Below are 24,853 nucleotides of genomic sequence, written 5' to 3' on the forward strand. Positions count from 1 at the left end.
GTAATGACCCTCATAGTTTCCCCATACTCAAGGACGTGTCTGTTTTCCCATAACAAATGAGCAAAAGCCCAGGCGAGTGCAGCTGAAGGCTGTTCTCACTGGAAAAAGGCAGGTTAGGATAGCCAAACAAAAGCAAAAAGTTTGGGGGTCCATAATATGGAGGGGAAAATTGCAATTGTCACTGACAATCTGTTTCATGAATCTGCGGCCACAATCTATCTATGGCAGCAATGGTCAATGTAGATCACAAACATGATGATAATCTGTCTATGGCATTAATAGTCAATGAAAACCACTCCAGGAAGTTGTGGTCACAACCTATGCCAGTAACGGTCATTGCAAATCATTTTTTGTAGCTGTGGTCAGGATCTGTGGCAGCAAAAATTGCTGTAAATCCCTTCCTAAACGTTTCCCACTCATGAAAGGTACTAGTCAATTCGACAATGGGTATGGATTCCAGTGGCATGCGATTTACACTCAGTATTTGTGCATAGATATAGTGCAGTCCCCAGAAGAGTTATACAGACGTAATTATGGGCGGGTGTTGGAGAGTGCTCGGTCCACGGTGGGTAGTGGGTGGAGTTGCTTCTCACCATTTATGGCAGTATATCACTAGTCAAAATGGTCCTGTTTCTGCAATTCCTTTATATATTTCTCGATGTGCCCTTGGCGGTGCTGAAGCCGTATTTCCATTAGATACAGTCAGAAATGTTACAATTCATTTGGGTGGCAAACAGGCGCATGCACCCTGGGAGGAGTGGGTGTCACCATTGGATAGCGGGGGTTGGCATTGACAGAATTTGAGATGCACTATGAAGCGGCCCAAGGAGGATTTCCTGACTTATGGTTTTGGAGAACATATAGATAGAAGGCATGTGGAAGTGCAGAGTGCTCTCGCAGCGCAATATCTCCTAAGAGCGGTCATATTAACGGCTCCCGGTAGAACTTCCAAAGTAGAGAATATGGTGGCGTTGACTTAGAGATCATGGGCTTGCATTGAAAGGAAAGCGAAGGGAGAGGTTATCTATTGTCTGAAACTCCCAATTACACACATCCCGGGATTGCAAATAAATAGTGAGCTGGGCTTTGTGAGCTGTGTGAAGCAATTGAGTATATCCTGTTTCTGGGATCTTTTCCTAGAAGGACAATTGCTGACTGTGGAAGGGATGAGGAGTAAAGAAGTTCTCACATCTCTGGATTTGTTTCTTTATTTTCGAATGAGAATCTCTTAAAAGACTCTTCCCCACCTTCCCCAAGCAACTGGGATGGTCCCTATAGTAGATAAAATGCTGGAAAGGGTTAACAATGGTAAAGTTGTGTTTGACCTTCACAGTAGACTACACAGTGTTCGAGCGGGATGGGGAGAATCCTCCCGGAAGAAAGAGGGAAACTGATTGGGGAGTGTTGTATCAGACGTGTTGTGGGCTTTCTGTTGGGGACAAACGAGGAAGGTAGCTATTAATAGCCAATTTAAGTTGATTAATTTTAAATACCTGCATCAATTTTATTACAACCATGTTATGTTGCATAGATTCTTCCCAGATACCTCAGATTGGTGTGCCAGGTGGAGCAGCAGATTTTATACACATAGCATGGAGCTTCCCTCCAGTGTCACGGTTCTGTGAACAAGTATTCGAGACATTGGGGGTCATTAGGACCCTGGTAGTAGGGGGTTAACAGGGCCGGTAGAGCTGCCGGCCCCGTTAACCCCCCACCGCCTCATTACGAGGTCTACTCGTGGGACCCGCTAAGGACGCCTGGTTCACCAGGCGTCCTTAGCGGGTCCCACGAGGAGACCAGCATGCTAACAACGGTCACGTCATTAATAGGCCCATTGTTAGCATGCTCCCCATTCCCATTGAGCCCTATGGGGGCTCGAATGGGGATGGGTTCCTGGAATGGGGAATTACTGGGCCCTCCAAGGTCAGAATGGCCCGGTTTTCCCCCATTCCAGGAACCCGGATCCGGTACCCAGAATGGGGGTAGCCATGCCGCAAATAGTGGCATGGCTACCTACAGGGTCGTAATGACCCCCATTGAGTGACATTGAGGAGGAGTGAAAGCCCTGTTGGGATATACCAAACTGATTTCGAGACGAGTGAGGAAACTGGTGGGGTTGATGTGGAAGAGTGGTGATGATGTGAGGCAGACTGCAGTGTCCTACAGTGGAACAGTGGTGGGAGGATATTCTTTATTGTAATTAAATGGAAATGGAGTATAGTAGACTGGTACGTCCCTGCACCAGGTCATGGGATATCTGGGGTCCATACATCAGGGGTGTTGCTAGGTCTGGAAAGGATCAGGGGCTAAGCTATTGTCAGGACTGGCGGGACTCGGGGCTGGCTATATTCTTTTGGTTGTAGTCCCTGAGCTTCTATCCAGGGCTACAGCCAAACGACCCGGGGCTATAGCCCCCTTAGCCCCCCCCCCCATAGCAACGCCTCTGCCATACATACAGTAGCTTATCGTTAAAGCCTAAAAATGTGCTTCAGACTCTGGGGTGGAGATCTTGTAATTGTTAATGTTACTGCTTGAGTGAAGCAACTATGCAATTGCTATTGTGGGTGGGCGGAACCTTATGGATACGAGGGACATATTCTACTGATATTGACCAGTTCATATATTGTGACAACAATGGATTATTGTGTGTAGCTGTGGCTAAGAACAAACTACTTTGGAGAATTGCGGGGTAGGGGGTGGACTCACTGGACCACTGTTCTTTTTCATTTTCCTTTTTGTAGTGTACATTATCATTGCAAATAATGAAAAGAGTTTTATTAAAAAAAACTGTAAATGTTGTTATGGCTACAAGATAACAAGTTAATCCGAATCTGATCGATCTTGTCTGTAGCACAGTTCATCAATATATTGGCTAAGAACAAACTACTTTGGAGAATTGCGGGGAAGGGGGTGGACTCACTGGACCACTGTTCTTTTTCATTTTCCTTTTTGTAGTGTACATTATCATTGCAAATAATGAAAAGAGTTTTATTAAAAAAAACTGTAAATGTTGTTATGGCTACAAGATAACAAGTTAATCCGAATCTTGTGGTCCTTTAAATGCCCACGGGGAACTTTTTTGTTGTTGATCTTTTTGTATTGTGAAGGACTCTTTGCTGAATATTTTCTGAATGTTGTTCTGCTGAAGATTCGATATTATGAGTCTTAATTTCATGACAAGTGTATATATCAACGTAGTATGGAACTCATGAGTCCATTTGGTGTGCGGTCCTGAGAATCCACAGTGTTTGCGACTTTATTCTGAGACTTGTACGTGTGGATGCCATTAAGAACGTCAAGACAAGGAGGCTCTGGTCAAGAAAGAATTCCGGATTATTCTGGAATATTCGGAGCCCAAACAAGTCTACATCATTGGGAAACAGTGGAAATGATTTTCTTTTTCACAAAATGGAAAGCTGTGCTGGAAAAAAACAGCTTTTCAAGTTAGGAATGCGAGCTGTGAGTTGCCGTGATGTCAAATGGGTTGCAATGGCTGCCAAGTTTGTTTTAGGGGATCGTCGTGTGTGTACCTGATTTGTGGGAATTGCAAATAACAAGGATGGGGGTTTGGTCTTTGTTTTATCTGTTAACAAATCAAAAGAAAGCGTATTTGGGTTGCACCCCAGTGAGGTGCTGTTTGGTGAGGAGGGCTACAACGTATTTGCACCGCCCTCTCTGGCAACAGAGCAAGGAGGAGCAGGTTATGTGAGTGACCCTTGGAATTCTTGACTATTTCCCTCTTAGCTGGAGTGCAAAAAGGCCACGTTATCTAATCAGCTATAGGTTTATCCAATCAGAACATGCATTTGTGTTCACCTATTGGAATAAGCTGGATAAGAGTCATCAGATAAAGAATGGGGCAAGTCCTCGTCACCCCTCCCACGACAATGTGTCAAATGACCTATAAAACCAGGCGATCCAAGCATCATCTCATGCAGACCCTTGCAGACACTCCAGGCACCAGAATGAAGCTGACCGTGAGTATCTGATCTGTCATAGAATATGTGTCCCGGCGGGGGTGGGATTAGGGGAGAAGTGTGTGGGGGAGAGACTTGTAGCACTTACACATGGCTCCTTCTAAGTCATGTACACAAGTACAAATAGGAAAGCTACTGAAGGGGCTGCCTGCTTTGGTGGGATAGGCCGAGATAGCAGGATGCATTCCCCACTACCGACCCTCCTGCAAGTATTCAAGCCTCTTGGTCCAACTGTGATCCCAATGGCCGGTCTGGTAACATGCGTAAAATGCCAGCAGAGAACCCTATATGTAAAAGAAACCGAGCAAGAAACCCTATATGCAAAAGGTCTCTGAAGCCCACAACAGGTGGCAGATTCCAGGTTTTATCCCCAGTGCTTGTAAATCCCTTTGCTGATGCTTCCTGCTACCCTTGGTGCCCCCATGGTACTTACTGTGACAGTAACTACCCTATTCGTCAGGTGGAACAAGACGAGCCGATGATAGGCAAAGAGTTTGCGTGTTTTATACATGATCCATGAAGGCCCACTGCCTATCAACATGTATTCCTCACTCAGGACTAGAGAGGGGGGCATCTAGAGAAACCGCAATATTTCTAAACATACTGGCACTTCTCAGAGGCCAGGGAGGCTTACGTAGCGGGAGTAGCTCTACTGTGTAGGGGCGGACATCTTAGGTGTGGAATGACTGATGAATAGAGTACGGTGTGTTGTCCCCCATGTTAATCATGCCCCTCATCCAGACAACCCCCTAACAATCTCTGACCCTCTAGTTGTTTGGCCTTCACATATAACACCCACCCACACAACCTCTCTGGTGTGCGCAGTATTAGCACTCTGTCGAGTAGGCTCAGCGAGTGCGCAAATAGGTATTCTCAGCATTTGGCTTCAGCAAAGACCAGCACAAGTAATTTTCGTTTGGCTCAATTTCCGGTGTCATCTTATTGCATCCCCACCAGCTTGTCAATCTGTATTCCCTCCAATTTCAAACAAGAGAAGTTGTGCAGAGAGAGAGTCAATTATGAGGCTGCATCACTTTGACACTTCTGGATGTACCGCTGCGCGGGCCATGTAAAAGTGAGGCGCGTGGCTGGATTTGAGAAGAGGACCTATCTTTCCTAGTCTGGCCTCACATTGCTCTTGCTAATCATGTCTGTGTTCATTTCCTTTTCAGATCTTCCTCACTGCCCTTCTGGCCGTCTTCTTAACTCCATCCCTTTCAGACGACGTAAGTAGAAATATCTGATGAACTGAAGTTGTAATACACTTATATATACATGTAAGTTTTGTGTGATGACATCGGACCTCACAAACATCCACTTTGTGGTAATGACATATGTGCATAGCTCTGTGAATCTACAGGGAAGCATGCACTTGCTGGCTGAGTAATGTATGGTGCTTCCCAACCAGAGTCACTCAAAATATCAAAGGAGATTACTTGTTTTACCATGCGATAAATATTATTTTACTTTTATTAAATTACTGAACAGTCTTGCACCGTACATTTTGACCTGCACAACTATCTTACCAGCTGGGTTATAAATAGCAATGGTGCGGCCTCTCTGTGTATTGTGTAGCTGTTATTACATGTTCTTGCCAGGCTACAGTAAAATCTTCATGCTTAATGTTATAGCAGCTCCCCCAATTGGCACCTTTGATTTATAAAGCCAGCAGCAATGAATCCCGTTCTCTCAATGACTGAGCATTTCCATTCTCAAAAACTGGGCATTTCTAGTAACAAAGACTGAGCGATATCCCTCTCAAGGACGCCAGGGTTGTCATGGTCCTAGAGTCTAGGACCATGAAAACAGGGCTGTCTTTGAGAAAAAAAAAACATGCATTTTCATTTTCAAAGACTAAATGCTTTATTCTCAAAGACAGGGTGCTTTCATCTCAAAGACTGAATGTTTCTATTCTCAAAGCCTGAGCGTTTCCATCCTGTGAGACAGAGCGGTTCCAGCCTCGAAGTTTGAGTGTTTCCACTCTCAAAGATTGGGTGCTTCATTCTCAGAGACTGAGCAGTTAAATTCCCAGAGATTGAGCGTTTCCATTTCCTAATACTGAGGGCCCGATTCTGAGGTGTGTGAAAATGCAGGAAAGTGTTCTTCCATGACGCAGGAGCACTTTCCTTACAAACACCATATTCTGGCAAATAAAGAATGTGGTGCAGGCGCATGAACACCTCTTCATCACATTTACGGCTTGACAACAGCCCTAGCAACCATCAAGAATACAGGGCAGCCACAGGGGGGATTCTCCTTCCAGCAGCACTGGTTTAGCACGTCAAAAAAGGAGTTAAAATACCTCACCTGTGGGGTGCTATTAAACTGTACTGCAAACGTTTTTCCTTTATAAAAATAGCATTTCTTAGCCTAGCAGTCTATTAAGAACTGCTCAGAATGCCACACAAGCACGTTTCCCCCACAACAAAAGATTATAGAAGCTTTTTCTGGTGGAAAGCATGACATCTCCCCATCAATACTGCCACCCACTTCAGAATAGTGGGGCTGGAAAGTGGAGGGGAGAATGCCGTATTTCCACACTCTTTTTATCATCAGCTCAGAAATGGGACTTTGCGTATCCATTCTGGGTGACTGCAGGGTTTCAGTCTCACACATTCTGAAAGTCTGGGGGCCACAGCCTGGTCTTCTGCCTCCATTTGTGTATAAGGAGTGAGCTGCTGGATGCCCTGGTCACTTCCCCTGGACCCGACCCCCAGATGAAGGTAAAAACTGCATGCACCTAGGCATTGATCAGGCAGTTTTATTTCTGTGCGCGTGCTCTCATAATTGCGTGGCCACTTAGCACAGACAAAGGGCCACGTGGAACACCACTGTTCATAATTCAGCCTAAACATAAGTAAAATTATATGACCAGGGGTGTTGCTAGGTCTGGAAAAGATCTGGGGCTACACTAATATCGGGGCTGCCGGGACTCGGAGCTAGCTAGCCTTTTGGTTGTAGACCCTGAGATTCTATCCGGAGCTACAACCAAAAGACCCGGGGCTATAGCCCCCTAAACCCCCCCCCCCAGCAACGCCTCTGTATATGACTAAGCTAAGTTCAATTACGAGATCAAAATCCATAGGTCCGTCCTGCTCATCAAGAGAGGGCAATCCCCCCAATATCCCCTGATATTGACAACCCACTCTGGACCCAAGACTCGACCCTTCTCGGGCTTATCCCTGCCCTGAAGTCCATTCCTGCTCCTAAACTAAGGCCCATCTTTGCTTTAAGACCCATCCTTTCCCTTCAGCCCAACTCTATTGGTGAACATGGAGTATTAAAGCTGAGGCATGGCACATATAAAGCCTCAATAAGGCAAGAAACTATGTGTATAAACTCTGTGTCACCGCCCATTGTGTAGGGCGGGGGTCTGAAACCAGCATCCCTACAGATTATTTAGGGGACAATTCCTATGATTCCTTACGAGTGACTGAGCTGGAACGACATTATGGGAGATATCGCCCAAAACATCTGGGAGCCAAAGGTTGCAGACTGCTGGTAGATGGTGGCTAAATTAGACATGATCCGCTGCTGTGCTCTGCAGACATCTTGTGTGCACCCACAATCATTTCACTACGTAACATTACATCAGATCACATGTAGATGCGGTGTAGATATCGCGCCCCATCCTCCACTTATTCATACTGTTGCTTAGATCTCACCTCTAGTTGATTAGAAACTTACCAAACAACTGATTAGAAATGTGAGATTATGTTCAACCTCTCACCACTGCACTACAGATATCGCACACATGTGTAATGATTCGATGCTTAAGAGCAAGCAGGGCTGCTCTGCGCACATCCCATCTGCAGGTCTAATGAAATAGTTGCTTAAAGTCGAATCCATTACATGGCAGTGAGCAGGAGACAAATCTACCCTGTGATATGCTGGTCGGATAGCACAGCGAGTAGAACGCTCGTTTTGACATCCGTGCAGGGCCTGCCAACACAGGTTCAAATCCCAACAGGGCCAAACTCAGTCTTTCATCCAGCGCTCAGATGCCAGAGGGTTCGTAGCGCTATATAAATGCAAATTATTATTATGGTGCAGTGCTGGTCTGTACACCTCTGCATGTCTAATAATGCGAAACCTTATATTGGGCATGATCCTGTGGAACTCTGCAAGAGACATCCCCCTGCTGCACCTGACATGTATTGATGCTAAAGGGGAGATCTGATGAGCCTCGCATACCCCAGATCCACAGTGCCAAAGATCGGTGGCTTTACACTCCACAGGGTGGCGCTGTGACGACGCCTCACTGCCTCCACCTCGTACTTTATATTGCATATATACCCAGAGTGCTGCTTTGAAGGCATCCCAACTGCATGTGTGATCTTTTTCTGTTCCCTCCCGCAGTCTGTCAGCCTCACCAACCAGGGCAACGATGGTGGTAGCGTCCACCAGACCGTGAACATCGACAATGCCAAGAATATTGCCAACATAAACACCAATGCCGGATGGAACTCATGGAACTCTATCTGGGACTACAACACTGTGAGTAGCGCAGACCTTTAGCTTTGCGATGGGCTGGACTCCTGTGTTGCTTCTCTGTCACATTAGAAGTTTGGTAATGACAAGCTTGTTGACTGCGACCGTCACGTGCCATGGGGCAAAATCCACCTGATTATAAGTGGCGTGATGACAGTGTTAATCCCCATTTTCAGAGTCCATAGAACTCCATAGGCATTGCAAAGGAATTTCATTGCGTGGTACTTCTGCCAAGTCATACCTTCAGCCAAGTGCGGCAGGTATCTCCTCTGCATTGCCGCTAAACTTGTAGTATGGTAGTGCAGTAAATGGTATCACTACATATTATCCCCACCAAAAATATTGCCGTATACACAATCGTCTGGAACGGCCATAGGCGTTATTTTTGGGGGGATCATTTTTGGGGTTTTTGGGAGGCAGGGCTGCAGGGGTGTCCCCCGCTCCTTTAAAAATAATGCATGGGTTGTGAGGGTGTTGAGAGGACATGTGAGGAAGGACACACAGCTTGTGGTTGTTGTTTTGTTATTTACCCATTGATTAACTGCCCCTCCCCGCCCAAACACATCATCTTGGGATCTCTTTGAGCTTGCTCTATTAAGCAGTAACACCAAGCATTGGCCTGCTTGTACTGTTTCTAAGCAGTGTATTGAGAGATAATGACAATTGCAGCTATAAATGGCTACTGGTGTAATAAAAATGTCTTAACCAGTTGTGCATTCAGTCACTTGATCTATATCTGTTGCTTGCATTGATGTCCTGTTAAAAACAAGCATTGACATTCCAGCAGTTTTGGCTTGTATATAGGTAGATAGGTATGTTCCCGGCATTGCTAGCATATGCACAGATAATCAGACCATTTTCCAGCTGTTGCAATTCTACATCCAGGTAACACCATTATGACATTGCCTGGCAAATGCCTATCCCGTGCCTACACAATACCCAATGCTGTTATAAAATGACTGCTCATTTCAATCTCGTACATTGTAAAATTCCAAAAACCGTCTACCGAAAATACTGCCTGCAACGGCAATTTCCCATTCTTTCTGGCAAGAACATGTATCACATCGCCCTTCTACGCCCCGTATCAGCCCCTTACCAAACAACTAGTGGAGCAACTGATTTTCCGTCGTTTTTCAATCCACTAGCCTTAACAACAAATTCTTTGACATCACTTTAGGCTTTAGGAAAAATGGCAAAACGTGGCTCTTTTCGCAGGATGCCTGGCAAATGAGTTAACGTGTTAATTTTTACATATCTGTAATTCACTTGTAAAACTTCCTCTGTATGTTTATGTCCGCTCCTGTAATTGTATATGCAACGGCGTAATGCGCCCAGATACCTGTGGGTTTGGTGCGCTATCTAAATAAATAAGCAAACTTCCCCTTGTTGTCATATAGTAGCACTTTTCTGCAGTAGCATGTTTCGGCACTGTGAACTGGATGGTGAAACCCACAGGCAGGCCTAGAGGTGGATGAGCCAGAGGGGGTTCAGGCTGGCTCGGGGCAAGTGGCTGGCTCCAGCGCGACACAACAGTTTCAAGCCGCTGTCCTGGAAAGCCCAAGCCGAGTCCAGCCTGCTCACACACATACCCCAGAGAAGTAAATAAATACAAATGTTTTCCACTCAAGTTCCCACCCAGCCACACTGAGGGGATATCCGGTTTCAGGGCAGAGGTCAAGGTGGGCAGCAACTAAAGGGTACAACGTTCCCTTACTTTCCGGGCAATCCTTCATAGCTCCGTTACTTTGTGCGACCAAGAATAGCATTCCAGAATGGCAACTTTAAAAAAAAAATACTTTTGTTTTAAACTTCACTCTTATACAAGGAACTGGAACCTGAGCACTGCAGATTCCAAGCCAGTGCAGCATCGCACTGAGCTATCTCACAGGTGCTGGATCTGGGGTTATTTATTTCAATAGAATGCTTGAAACCGCTGCTATAAAACCCATTCCCCTGAGCCAAAAAGCACTGCGTTACAGCAATCTGCGTGTGCATGGCTGTAGGCTCAGCCTTGCTTGGAGGCAACAGGAGGGGTGTGTGTGGCTGGCATGTTCTTACGAGGTGTCACTGGTGGGCGGTGAAGGGGCAGGGGCTGCATTTAGGTGCATGCTAAGTTTGACGCTGACACAATAATGGTGGTCATTTAAATGCCTTTTCTTTAGTCTTACAAGAAATATTCTAAAACAAAATGTTTCAGGGTGGTGTGGAGGAACGGAAGGACCCAAGTATGGGGTTTGAATGGGGGGCAGACGGCGAGTATGTGGGAGTGGGCAGAAATGAGGCACTTCGGCCACTGTTTATAGGACTCTTTTTCGGCTGTGCCACTGTCACACTTCTCCGCCACAGCTGTCCCCCGCTCCCGGCACTGGACGACTGGGGTTGCCTGCTGCTCCACTGATGTGGCTTTGCCTGAGTTGCCTTCCGCCCTCCCTCCAGTGAGGTTCTTTCCACAGAGTGCGAGGCCCGCCCCGGGTCTCACAGAGAAGGGACCCGGGACTTATTCCCCGGCTGCTGCCGGAGACGCGGGTCATCATAAAACAGGGAAGTGGTGTAAATCACGCTGACTTCTGGGATATGTCTAAATCCGAAAAACAGAGCAGTCCAACTCATATGGCAGAACCAATGTCAGGTTTACATTATTCATTGACTAAACTCTCTTCCAATGGCGTCCATCCGAACAATCCAATCCTTTTTTCATTCAGGTTCCATGTGATTCCCCATGGTTCATTTGCTCATTATGCACAGGAAACCCGAGATTCACACGGCCATTAGTTCACTGACTCTACTTGTGTTTCACGCTTAGAGTCTTGCCTGCCCTTGTGGCTCCGGCTCGGCTCTAGCCATGAATTCCCTGTCTCCCTACCTACTGATAAGCCTGTGCTCACATTTCCCTACGGAAAGATACATCTCAGAGGGGGGACACTTGCATTTCATACAAGCTGAGCACAGACCTATGCAGAGACGTGATTTGGGAGTTGCCAGGGGTCGTACCTGCAACCTCTGAGGTCCCCCTTGCTGCCCCTGTGGTCTCCCTTGCTACCCCTAAAAATATAAAATAAAAACATCTTTTTTTAATTGAAGCTCCTGGGCTGTGGCCAGCGCCATGTGCCTCTCGGTTTCTGGAGTGGTTGGCTTTCTCGTTTACTCATCTTAAAAAAACAGGGAGTTTCACAAGACTCTTTAAAGGTTTATTTCACAAGCACTTCCTGGGTTGAGTCACTGATTTAGTCTGTTCTTAAACACCTCAAATTCACAATGCAGGCAAAAACCTCCAAAAAGTATTTATGGTAGAATGAGCATCCAGTTCGGGCTATGTATTTTGCTTTTCGCAAGTTGTCCTCGGTCACTTCGCAAAATCCTTGTGCCTAAAAGCTTGTGTACAGTGTTACAATGTTTGGTCATAGCACATAAATTGGACCTTTATTTAATTGCGCCACAATGAATTCTTTATTGCAACGTGGCTGTCTTTCCCATCTCCCTGGCATGCTGTTCAGGATGTTTGTTTGCATGTATGAGGTAACCAGTGCCCAGAGAACGGGATGCTGTGTCAGTGCGCTGCTTTCCCTGTGCTACTCTACATTCTTTAATACACAGTTATGAACCGTCCCAATGGTATGTATTTTGCCAACCTCCGAAGCCTGAAAAGTAGATCCATGCAGGCTTGACATGTGGCCAACTTTGCACCAGACCTGCCGATGAACTGGCCTTCTGTTAAATCTCAGTTACCAGTTTAATGGTATCCACTGCAGAGTGTAATTTGCCTTCTGACTTTGAGAACATTCAGATATGTCATTGCTCATTTTAATATAGCTGGTAAGGTAGCTGTAGCGATAAAATAGGATTGTGGGTTGGGTGCTCGCTGCTGTATTGTGTGTGTGGTTTGCAGGTTGCAGGTTCAAATCCTGTTAAGGCCAACTCAGTCTTTCACCCTTCCAAGGTTGATAAATGAGTACCAGCACAGGTTGGGTGATATTTTATGTATATTTGCTCTGTATAAAGTGCGTAAGCATAAGTGCTATTTAATAATACATCATTATCATTTGGCCTTGGACGTCTGCTTGCATTTACAGTACCTATACATTCACAGGGCCTATACACACTGATATTAACAATACATATGGTGATCCATTCTTCTATGAAATGTATATGACATTACAGTGATATCGTAATCATATTTTTCGTAGTGTACTTAGGAACAATGCTATGTAATGCCACCTCTTGTTTTGTCAAGCGGTAAATGGTCGTGTTCGAACACTTCTTGTGATGTCACATCGTGGTGGGGTCAAATTACATCACTTCCTGTTATATCTGCATAGGTCAAAGGTCGTGTGATTTCACTTCCACTATGCCGGGCATTTTGGTGAAATGACGTCCCTGGACCTAAACCTAATATCGTAGACCCAAGCAGGCTATAATGTTTGCCACTTCTGGGACTTGAAGTGTCAGCAGCAGCCCCTGTGTATGGATTTGTTTTGGACTTGCTGGCCTCACATGATTTCTGGAAGGAAATTAACATTCTGGGTCTAGTTAGTGGGGCGGAGGTGAGGCTGCCGCACTTTGACCATCCCTCTGTAAAAGCCCGTTAGTGCTTCCATGGTTATAGTAAATAGCCAAGTTTCTGTTCCTTGTTAAAGGCTTATTTGTAGAAAACTGGAAGTGACAATTTATGACTCAGCAACATCTCTAGGAGCTGCTCTCAGACTGAAGTCTTAACGCACACATTGGTGCCCATTTGATAGACCAATGAAAGGTTAAACCTTAAATCAGTCTTGCCCCATTCAAACAGGTCAGTTGCTGGTTGTACCCGGCTCCCTTGTGCAGGCCAACAAGCCTATCATGGCATTGCTTGAATTTTTCCAACATTTGAGCCTTCGACAGGCAGGATAGGGCCACCCCCAAACTCCCAGCTCTCACCCCCATGTATAAAACATGCAAAGACGTATCAGGCGCTAATGCGATCAGAGGCCCTTCTGTCTTCCAGGGATTCATCGCCCTCCGGCCTTTTGCCAAGAAGAGCTGCTACATTCACAGGATGAACAAGAACGTGGTGCCCAACATCCAGGAGCTCGCCCGCCTGACCAAGGAGAAGAAGGTGAGAGTCGGGGTTACTTACCAGGGAGAATTAGAAGGGACTGTTCTTGTATTTTTGAAGCAACATAGACATAACTCAATCTATTGCCTCATGTGTGAATGCCAGAGGAAGCAGTCAATTGACAGCTACGCTTTACAAAGCAATAGTGCACTGACACTTACCATTATTCTATTCCGTTTATAAGTGTGACACGTCATTACAGGACTGTAATGCAATATTAGGATTCACAAGTGGAAGTATAACCAGGAGGTTGTGATACCTTCCTCAACTCAAGTACTGTGTTCAGCTCTGAAGGCCACATTTTTAATAATGTATCCTGGTCTACATGTCACATCTTAAGTATTGTGTCCATTTCTGGAGGCCTCATCCAAGGTATTGTGCCATATTCTGGAGGCTTTGCCTGGTGAGCTGTGTTCAGTAGGTGACCCCTCATCTGGAGTGTGGTGTCCAGGTCTAGGTTTCCTATTGGCAATATGGTGCCTAGTTCTGGAGGCTGCATCTGGGGTATGGTAGTACATTGAGGAAGGCCGAGCCTTCAAAGGAAGAAACCACATTAGGGTTCTTCCAGGGTAGAGCTGCCAAGATGCAGCTAAATCTTCACTGTAATCCTACCCATAGAGGCACTAGGAAAGGGCGTGAATGGGAGTGGTTAATGAGAAGGGGAGGGATGGGCAACGGTGGAAAAATGAAAGTTGCTGAGAAGGTAGGAAGGTTTGAGATATTGAAAAATATAACATTAAATCTTCCATTCCAATGTATTTTGTCAATCTGCAGGATCACAAGGGACCTGCAGAAGCACCCCCTCGTTCCTTGCAGTATACCGTCACCAACACTAAAGCTGACAACCTTAAACAATATGGGGAGCCCATCGATGCCCTGTGCAGAGGAGTCCCATCCTACGTCGCTCAGGAGGTTCAGGGTGAGTAGCAGTTGCCTTCACACATCAGCAGCTAAGCAAGCAGAACAAAGCACTGCTTCTAAAATCAATCCAGAAAAAATGCATAGCAAAAGTATAGACTGTGTGACAATCGGCCAGCTAAGAAACGAAAGTCCATCCCAATGTGCCATTGTTGCTTGGGAGCATGTGACACCAAGCTGACACTGCTTCGCTAAACATTCAAGCATGTAGGATGTAGGGCAAGAGTCTGTACTGTTCTATAAGCGTAACCAAGGAAAACAGTGAATATCATCTACAGCCAAACCATTGCTGCATGTATGTAGATCCAGTGTTCTTTCCCACTCTTGCAAATGTTCACACCCTTCTAATTATTACTGGTGTGAGAGTTACTTAGTGTGCTTAATGTTTTCCTCACACACCGTCTATGATGTCTAGATCATGAGTTAGGATTGCCTACAGGCTTTCCTCACCCACCCCCTAAAATGTCTGGATTATGCGTTGGGATTGCCTACAAGCTTTCCTCACGCCCCCTCTATGATGTCTAGATTATGAGTTGGATTTGCCTACAGGCTTTCCTCACACACCACCTATGATGTCGAGATTATGAGTTGGGTTTGCCTGCATGCTTTCCTCACCCACCACCCATGATGTCTAGATTATGAGTTGGGATTGCCTGCATGCTTTCCTCACCCACCACCCATGATGTCTAGATTATGAGTTGGAATTGCCTACAAGCTTTCCTCACACACCCTCTGTGGTAGCTAGATTATGAGTTGGGATTGCCTACAGACTTTCCTCACCCACCACCTATGATGTATAGATTATGAGTTGGAATTGCCTACAAGCTTTCCTCACACACCCTCTGTGGTAGCTAGATTATGAGTTGGGATTGCCTACCAGCTTTCTAGCGGGATAGAGCATCCTCTGTGTATTTAACTATTCATTCGTCTGCAGCGCTCATGGTTCTTTTTCCCTCCTCAGGAGACAGCTTCTTCGCCTTTGGAGGAGGCGCCTGCGTCAAGGCCGGACTTCTCTTCATCCTGGATATCAGCGTCTGTGGAGGAGTTGGCTTCTAAATCTAGAGGTCTTGAGAATCACTGTACCCTGGCCATTTTTTTATTTTTAAAGATGGTGACAAGGCACACTTGAACGTTTCTCTTTTTGTTGGATATTGCTTTCCGTTATCTCGACCAATAAACTATGAGCAGCATTGCATCCAACTGTGTCATATGTTCATGTGTGAACTCTGGTTATTTATTTACTTGTTGGCTCATTTGGTATTGATTAGTGCCACTATGCCCCATGCATACCAACACAGAGATAGAGTAAAACATTTCCCAAAATCACCAAGGGAACAATGGGAAAGATAAAATAAATGGTATATACATAGTCCCCAGTGTTGATACTTGACTACGGGGTATATACTAAGTGTATCTGCACAGAGGGGATAACAAGAAATTGAGTGACATATCAGCACACCGTTGACAATGTATAATACCACACATGTGGGACAAGTCTCGGTACAATATTCCTAGAGATAACACTGAGAAAAGGGGTCAGTGGTGGGCACTTATTGTTCAGTGGTGATATCATGACATTAAGGCAATGGTACATGCATCGCCCAGGCATAGCTAATAAATATATGTGGTGTATTGATAGGTCAATTGTGCTCAGTGGTAATACCAAGATATGTTAGCCCATGTTCCGATTCACAGAGATAATAACATCATCTCAACCATTGAATTGGTGGGTTCAGCGTCTACCAAGGGAGAAGGTCAATGATAAGTACATTTAGCCCCAGGGAGTAATAATGTGGTGTATTGGTCAAGGGGCGGTCCCTCATCACCAGGTGTTGAAGAGGCGTTAGAGGTTCATTGTGAGTTTAGAATTAATTATTTTAGAATTAATGGTAGAAACAGGCAACTATGATAGACATTATTCCCTAGTTCATAACAACCATACTTTTTGAAATTTTGGAACACCAGGGGACATAAACACCTATTTGTATAAGGGTGTATTTTGGGGGCCATTGATAACTTCGGAATAATTGCCTTACAAGAAACTTGGCTATTGAAACCAATTTTTGTGGATGGCTGGAAATGTATCTACAAATTGGCCACCCAGGGCACAAGAGGAAGACCTAATTGTCAACCATCCCCTACAATTGACAGAAAAATCCACGCATCTACTGGCAGGAATAAAAACTATGCCCAAAAAAGAAGACAATGGGCAGCATAAGACAGAGCTATTTATTACCACCGTCTATGATACCGCGCTCTGCTATAGAACACTGTGCTATCATAAGGGAGATGGAACTTCTCCTTCAATCTATAAGGGGGCCTAAACCAGTAATTGTATGTGGTGATTTTAACACCAGGATCCCTAAAGGCTCTGCGACTAAAAAACCTGTTCCTGCCTGCGTTCTAACGGAAGACCAGAGCAAGTCTGTAAACGAGGAATGACTTGGGCGAGTATGTTGTATTCCTCAGGATTAACTATGGTGAATGGTAGTTACTCCTCTGATACTTGCCCTCACTTCACATGATCCTCTACTATTAGCTCGAGCATTATTGACTCTATATTTACCATACAGTACACCACATTGATAGCAGAGAGAGAGGAAAGTGATCATTACACCCTAATAAGTGCGCTGATCTGGTCGGTTTCTGTTGGCAGGCGGGGGGAGCAGGGCGTGCTCACTGCCAACCCACAGAATAATCATATTTCTTGGACAACTAACAACCTGGAAAGAGCAGGTGGGGTAGCTAAACACTTACTCATGAAATTTACTTTAGAGTATGACCATCAACATATTAATCTGATGACTACTGAAAGGGCAAAAAATGGCATTGATAACTATGAGAGCTGTGTGAAGGTTATCAGCTCGAGAGTGACGGCAAGTAAGAGAAGGTTATTTAATCAAGATGCCAGTGAGATAAGCGTAGTGCAAAGGCTTGAATTTGACCTTGCATTGAGGAATAAAAAAAGAGAAATAAAATCTGAGCTATGGGCAAGTGCACGTGAACAACCTGAACCAAAGATACACTCCCTGCTTGTGAGAAAATGTTGTGTGCAATACAGGACTTGGCTGAAGAAGCACACATCTTAACAAGAATGTGGAAATTGGCATAGATTAGTGTACAGTAGTATTACAAATGACACCAAAACATTGGAGAATAATTAACGCTGCAAGGGACTGTAGCCCAGTTCTATGTGATGTACATGAGTTCAAAAAGATTTGAGCAAAGGTGTTTTCCTCTTGTTTTGATAGGGGGCTGTTGTGGGTGAGGAGATATATGAACAACACAGGTTCCACAACTAGCTACCCTACTTCCCAACACACAAGGTGGTAGGTGGTTCACTCCCCAAGTGACAACAAAAGGCTAAAAACAAACATATATATATAGCCATAAACCAGGTATAATCGAAACACATTTTAATTAGTATACATATTCATATCAATTTTTAAAATATCAAATAAAAAACCATTTGAAAAGTTATTCCATTGCATTTTGAAGAGAAAAGGTGGTATGGGGTCACATCGTACACATACACAAAAATTCAGCTGTTAATTGAGTCGTTTGTGATGTTAGTAACACAGGTGGCAACTCAAGTCCATGTATAGATGTGTATTAAACATGGGGCGTCAAAACTAGTTTGTTTTTCTGGGTGTTAAAGGAAACACCGGAATGGGATGACTCTTGTCAGTGTATCTTCAAGACCCGTCTTCAAGACGTTTTTTACAATTGGTATCAAGACAAGTTCATGCTTGGCTTCATGCACAAGGCCTTGTGCACCAAATGTTAAAACCTACAAGTATAACAATCAAATAGCCAATTAGGGGCCTAGTTGTTTCTTTTTGATGTACACAGAGGTGAGTTAAACAACTGAGCTTCTTTTGACTTCACAGGGTGTGAGGAGTAATATTCTTTGAAGGATGATTTAGCTCGTCAATTGTTTTGCTGTATTGGAGCGTAAAATCGGCAAATTGTCTAATGGTAGAAAAAGGGAATGGGACGTCTTATGTAAAGTACGCCGATGGATTGAAAATGCGAGCATTACATTTAGACACAGCAAATATGCACCTACTGTCTGAATCAGGCAGAGTTCCCTTGAGTAGAGCGTGAGACTTCTTGGGTGCCGGGTGGCGGAATATCTTCTTTGTGCATCTTTTGTTTACCTCATTATAAGCGGTCATGTGACTACACGCACAACGTGTTGTAATACCTGTGAACGGCACTGCCATATTAAAAGGTCCCATGCCGTCCTGTTGTTAAAGAGCAGTCCCAGCATGTAGAAGTGCGCAACATGTGCCGGTTCTAATATGAACAGGCTGAGAACAATCTCAAGATACTGCATGGATGGGCCTCGTTAATGGATGAATACATTCCACTCAATGGAAATATTAAGTCCCATTCTCACAGTGTCCAAATCATAAATCCATTTTTGTTCCAGCTTTTAAAGGGATAGGTCTCTGTCTCCACATTCTTTAAAATGTGCCACATAAGGTTTATCTACAGTCTCATTTCGTACGGCTGATCGATGTTCACATATGCGTTGTTTAATAGATCGTTTGGTTTTACCAACATATAAAAGTCCACACAGACATTTCATACCGTATACCATTTTGTCAGGAAGTTGGTGAAAGTCTTAAGGTGCCAGATCCGTACATTCAGGTCAATTTGTTTAATGTTACTGGTCAATTGACAAACTGAACAGTGGCCACATTTAAAATGCCCACATATTGGTGTAAGGTGCCATAATGTGTTTTGAGTTGGTTGTTGATCTTTTTTAACCGGATACTTGTGTACTAGTTTATCTCTGAGATTTGGCATTCTTTTAAATTCAAATCTAGGGGTGTTAAGTTTAAAGTCATCTGATTGAGTAATCTCCCAGTGTTTTAGTATGGCTCTTCTAAGGTCATTCCTTATTGATGAGAAGGATGTGACACATGTTATCCTCTCTTCTTGGATTTCTTTATGTTTAGTTAAAAATGTTTCCCAGCTGACATTGCGCGCTCGTTTCCTGGATCTTCTGATAATGTTGGATGGATACTCGCGATTTTTCAGTTTTCGACTTAGTTCTTGACTGTTTGATTTATAATCATCTATATGGCTACAGTTACGTCGTATTCGTGACAACTGCCCGTAGGGGAGGTTTTCACGAAGGCTCTGTGGGTGGAAACTACAGTAAAACAAAAAAGTGTTTTTATCAGTAGGTTTATTATATAGCGTAGTTCCATGTGTATTATCACATGATCTGAATATTTCTAGATCAAGAAACGCTATTCTGTTTTTATCAGAGGGCATCGTGAATCTAATTGATGGGGCTTGAGAATTGAGCCACGTGAGGAAGGCAGTTAATGATTCATTATTACCATTCCACCGACCTTTGCCCCCGACTTAGCAAATCTGTTCATGGACAACTTTGAAGAGTATTCTATATTCACAGACACTAATCCTTTTCAGACACAGATAGCATTGTGGCATCGCTATATAGACGATGTCTTCATGCTATTGAATGGTAATAATGAATCATTAACTGCTTTCCTCACGTGGCTCAATTCTCAAGCTCTGTCGATTAGATTTACGATGTCCTCTGATAAAAACAGAGTAGCATTTCTTGATCTAGAAATATTCAGGTCATATGATAATACACTTGGAACTACGCTATATAAAAAACCTACCTTATGGATTCTGGGCTAAGAAGCGTTTTACATCAAGAGGGGGTGATATCAGGGATGTTCACAGGGGAAATACAATGAACATCTTGTTTTATCTTTTCCTACACCACCCTTCCTGCTTCCTCCCTCTCATGTCCAGGTGCAGTGATCAGCTGGTGAAGAGCCTCTCTTTCTGTTTTTTCATGTCAGCACCCGCAGGAGTGCTGTGGCCCTGAAGAAGGTGGTATATCAACCAAACCACTGAAACCAGTCGGCCTGTCTAGACCTCCTGCAGATAAGAGACCACTTTCAAGGTCCAGAGGATCAACGAGTGGAATAATACCACATGCTAGAGAGAGAAACACTTCAGAATTTCCACTGTGTAAAGTTCCATAAGTGAAAATATTGAAGTATGGTTCCTAAACTCTAAAGAGTTTTTTCAATGTTTTACTTTTTTATATGCTAACCCAGGGAAACAGAATAAAATAAAACATTTCACATGCAAAGCCTTTTTTAGCAAACATCATGGTTCAATGTTAAGATCCACTTATAGTTGTGTTTTTTAAATTGGCCGATGCCTGACGAAGCAGTTCTTTGTCCAAAAAAAACTTTTAGGATAAGTCTCTTCTTATCTATCCCCTAACCCTAGATAAGTGGCACACCAGCGCTGTCACCAGGCACCACACGAGGGATCAGATAGAATGGTTGGAGGGCAAGCAGCTTTAAGTTACACATAAGGTAACTCAAAACAGAGAAAGATATAGAACAATTGATCTGTTGTTATTTGTGTGAAAACACTTTGGGTATACCACCAGGTACAAGGCCCACCATTGGTACCCCAATGTGTTTTTTGCCCCAAGAGTATTGTCGCACATTGTGATAACGATTCACGCTTAGTTAAAGACTCTGCTCCCAGCTACCTCACCTCAGATAGGAGGGCTAGGGTTGTTAATATGGAAATCAGAAGGATCAATCTACCACTGAGCTAGCTGCTTTAGGGTCTCCCCCAGGCCAGTCCAGAGCTGATTGGTGCTCATGCAACAATAATTTAGCTTTGATAGCATCATAACATAATATAATATATCCTCACAGGCAGGGCCAGCCTTAGCAGCAGCAGCGCCCTGGGCGAATTGCTATCCCCCTGCATGCCCCTGGTCAATAGGGGGAGGGGCAGGGGGAAGGATGCGCCACAAAGGGCCCTCATGCATTTAATAACAAAAGGGCACCTGTCGCGCCTTCGCCCTCTACGCCAGCTCGGGGGAGCCCTTAAAAGACACCCCGAGCTGGCGTGGCAGGGGGCTAATGGCGCCATGAGGTGCATGGCGTCCCGGGCGGTCGCCCGGCCCACCTTGCCCTAAGGCCGGCCCTGCTCACAGTATTCAAGTTACTACATTTTACTTGGACTGTAGCCATTGCTAAAAAAAAAAAAGTATTTTATCATGAGGTGACATTCTGAAGTGAGATGGTGTCTTCCCTATTCCACTTACCCCTGCAGGCCAGAATGGGCAAGGCCGCATGATGGTACAGCAATAACAAGCGAAGATCTAAAGATTAAAGCACGTAAGCAGAATTTACCAACATTTCCAAATTCTAGCCTGAGTAAAGTAACGCATGACAGCTCCTCTGGCTTCTTGAAGAACACATCCCTAACATTTTTGAAATCCAAAATGGAGCACAAGCTGTTCAAAGACTTGCTCTGCCTCCTCAATCATTTATTGAAAACAGGTGAACCTTGGGAGCAGATACAATCCCAGTCCCTCACCAATTGGGCATCACATGTTCAGACCCTCACAAAGGCAGTCAGTGCTATGGAGGCCTGGGATCTCAGTCTCTGTGGGTGTTTATGGGAGGGCCTACTAGTAAGACTTTGGAGAGAGTTGGAGAAAAGACGGGACCTGCAAGGAAAGGAGCCTGGAGAGAACAAGGAGGTTAAGACTAAGTACACACTTGGAGAGCAAGTTGGAGAGTAGAGATTGAAAAGGGGCTGGGAGAAGAAACTGGGGATGAGGTTGGACAACATCAGGTAGAAATCGAAGAAGGAATTGAAGAGGAGGTTGGTCAAAATCAGGAGTAGGTGGTAGAGAACATTGGGAAGGAAGTCAGTGGAGATGAGGTGGAAGAAGGGTGAAGGAGAATATTTAGTTGGAGTTCAGGATGGGTTGGAAAAAAGGAAGTAAGGAGAGGGCTGTTGAACATGAGAGCAAGGTGTTAGAGGAAAGTTAGGTGGTAGTGAAATGGGTACGGATGCGGAGGATGGAGAGCAGAAGGAGCTGGCAGGAGAAAAAAAGGAGAACATTGATCAACTTCATGAGGAAGTAGTAGAGGAGACCCAGGAGTAGGTTGGAAAATAACATGAGGACTATGGAGATAGAAGTGGCAGGCAGGTTTGAGAAAGCCAGTTGAGCCCAAGACAGGGGTTAAAGGAATAAGCGTGACCACAAGTGGTCAGACCCACGATGGGACCAGGCACAGTATCGGGGGTGGGGGCATGAAAAGAACAGCCAGGAGTTTGCGAGGGGAGACTCTCAGACGTGGGGGAAAACAGAGAACCCTATGAAACTCACTGTTGAGATTCAGCCTACCCCAGACTTCTGAGCTCTACCTGACACTGCTTGGCAAACTCCTCAAAATTCCACAGAATTTGATGGCAGGACTCTGTCATCTACGGGAATACGTGGGCAGCAACATGTAAATAAAGTACTGAAGCAAGAAGTGAGCCGAAATAACAGAAGGTGTGTGATACCCCTATAGCCCAAGACTTGGCAAAAGGAGAGAGTGTGTGGGAAACTGGCAGAGAGAAAATAAGTTGTGGGGAACCCTTGAAGCCAGATATTGTTATAAAAGAGAGTGGATGAAACCCCTCAAGCCAGAGAGACTGACTGAAAGAAGAACAGTGTGGGAAACTCTAAAGCCCAAATCAGAACGGCCAACAAGGCCTTCCTACGAGAACGGCAGAGAGGACAAAAAACACTCAAATCCAAACTCCGGCACATTTTAGGGTGACCAGATAAAAAAAGAAAAAAATGGGACAGGCCATAGAAATAGAAGTAGGACTAAAATAAACACAAATAAAACTTTAATCTTACTTCTATGTCCCTGGCCTGTTGCAGGGGGCGGGGAGAGGGTGTGCTCACAGGAACACTCCTCTCATTGGAGGAGAGTGCCTGGGAGGGGTAGGGGGGAAATGGTTGCATGAAAAGCATTTCACGCCCCCATTCGCGCAGGATGAGTTATGCCGGGACCCGATTTCGGGATTTCGAAATTGGGTCCCGGCAAAACCCGGACGGGGTTTATAAAATCAAAAAACTTCCAGGACCCCGGGACGGAGGGTGATTTCCCTGGACTGTCCTGGGAAAACCGGGACTTCTGGTCACCCTAGCACATTTTCAGCAGGGAAAAAGCACAAAGTCTTGGTTTGGCTATAGCTAATCTTTTCCCATTTTGCTATTTTGGGCCATCCTCTGTTAAACCCCCTTTAATAAAAGTTCACATCTCATATAGTTAGTCTTGGTCTGGTAGGGCTAATAGACTAGGAAGGTGTGTGGGGGGGAGTGGAAAAGATGATTGGTGCACAAATAAGAGTGGACAGGGATTGGGGTGGTATTTAAATTACAGCAATGGGAGGTTCAAAAGTGTATAGCTATCGGGCAAACCAGATGATTAGTGCGCATGAGTGACATTTACCCCGGATTAAAGAGAGGGTTATTCAAAATACGTAATGCATATAGTGTAGACAGATTGCTGCGTGTGTGGGTGTATATGAGGGTAAGCCCCAAACTCAAACCATTTACACTGTTCTATGCTAAATACACCAATCACACTATCCATCCAGTGCGATTGGTGTATTTAGCATAAAACAGGTTGGCTCACTGGATAATGTGTTTAAAAAGGAGTTTTTCCGTTCCATTTTTCCCTCTTACACATTAAAGGTGGTAGTTAAAAAATGCCGTTTTTCAGAACAAAAAAGTCCATATGTTTTGCCAAGATTTCCCTGTTTACTCTTTCTGGTTTGGTGGAGAAGGTCAAAGGACAGACTCTGAGGATTGTTTACATTATTTTCAAAGTTAGCATCTTTCGGTGGGCACACAGCAGCTGAGGCTTTGCATTGTACACTTCAGTTTAAAAATGAAACAAAATAATCTGTGCAAATAGAACTGCCACAGTAGTTGTTAAAACAGCAGTTTTGGTGTGGCCTGTCACCAGGGAGGTCTCTAAAATCGAGTAATGGAGGACAGAGGAGGCCAAACAAACCCAGCGTGGGTCCTGTTGCCAAAGAGTAAAGTATGTAAATATTTGTAAGAATGCATACATTTAGAATGCAAGTGCCCTTGGACCTTTCTGCAAGAAAAGGACTATTCTTCACAAGTCGCATTAACATCAGGTAGCGAATATTGTGTGCAATTTGTATGTAATGTTATTATTAGATATGGAGCAACACTATATTATCGTATAACTGCAGTAAGAATGCATGCCACAGTGCAGGCCCACTTAATTAGTCATTGGGACTAGGATAGGAGCATTAATGTCCCTGGCATTTCAAAGTAACTAGCAGTACCAGGCGTGACGTAAACGAATCCTGCGATCTCTCTATCTCTGTCTCTCGCTCTCTCTTTCTGTTTCTCTCTCTGCCTCTCTCTCTGGGGACGAGAGTTATGTTGCCAGGGGCTCATTTGCTAGAGCCACTCCAGCTGTTGCTGACAGCAGCGAAGCACAGCAAAAACACAGATACCTTG

At 44.6% G+C, this 24,853-nt stretch overlaps 1 protein-coding gene across 1 annotated transcript; it reads left to right on the forward strand.

The window, feature by feature from the left end:
* Window positions 1-3,875: 3,875 nt before the first annotated feature.
* On the forward strand, window positions 3,876-15,673 carry LOC138491989 (gastrokine-1-like). The gene is made up of 6 exons (XM_069618888.1): window positions 3,876-3,977; window positions 5,150-5,203; window positions 8,337-8,474; window positions 13,450-13,560; window positions 14,335-14,479; window positions 15,440-15,673. Exons 1-6 carry the CDS (start codon window positions 3,888-3,890, stop codon window positions 15,532-15,534), a joined length of 633 nt encoding a protein of 210 aa, XP_069474989.1. The 5' UTR covers window positions 3,876-3,887; the 3' UTR covers window positions 15,535-15,673.
* The last annotated feature ends 9,180 nt before the right edge of the window (window positions 15,674-24,853 follow it).

This window comes from Ambystoma mexicanum, chromosome 10 (genome assembly GCF_040938575.1).
Source record: "Ambystoma mexicanum isolate Mex_15411 chromosome 10, UKY_AmexF1_1, whole genome shotgun sequence".
NCBI classification, from domain to species: Eukaryota; Metazoa; Chordata; class Amphibia; order Caudata; family Ambystomatidae; genus Ambystoma; species Ambystoma mexicanum.

Coding starts and splice junctions, on each gene's coding strand:
- LOC138491989 (XM_069618888.1), top strand. CDS start 3,888: ATGTGTCAAATGACCTATAAAACCAGGCGATCCAAGCATCATCTCATG. Junction 5,204..8,336: donor CTCCATCCCTTTCAGACGAC/GTAAGTAGAAAT, acceptor TCCCTCCCGCAG/TCTGTCAGCCTCACCAACCA. Junction 13,561..14,334: donor GCCTGACCAAGGAGAAGAAG/GTGAGAGTCGGG, acceptor GTCAATCTGCAG/GATCACAAGGGACCTGCAGA.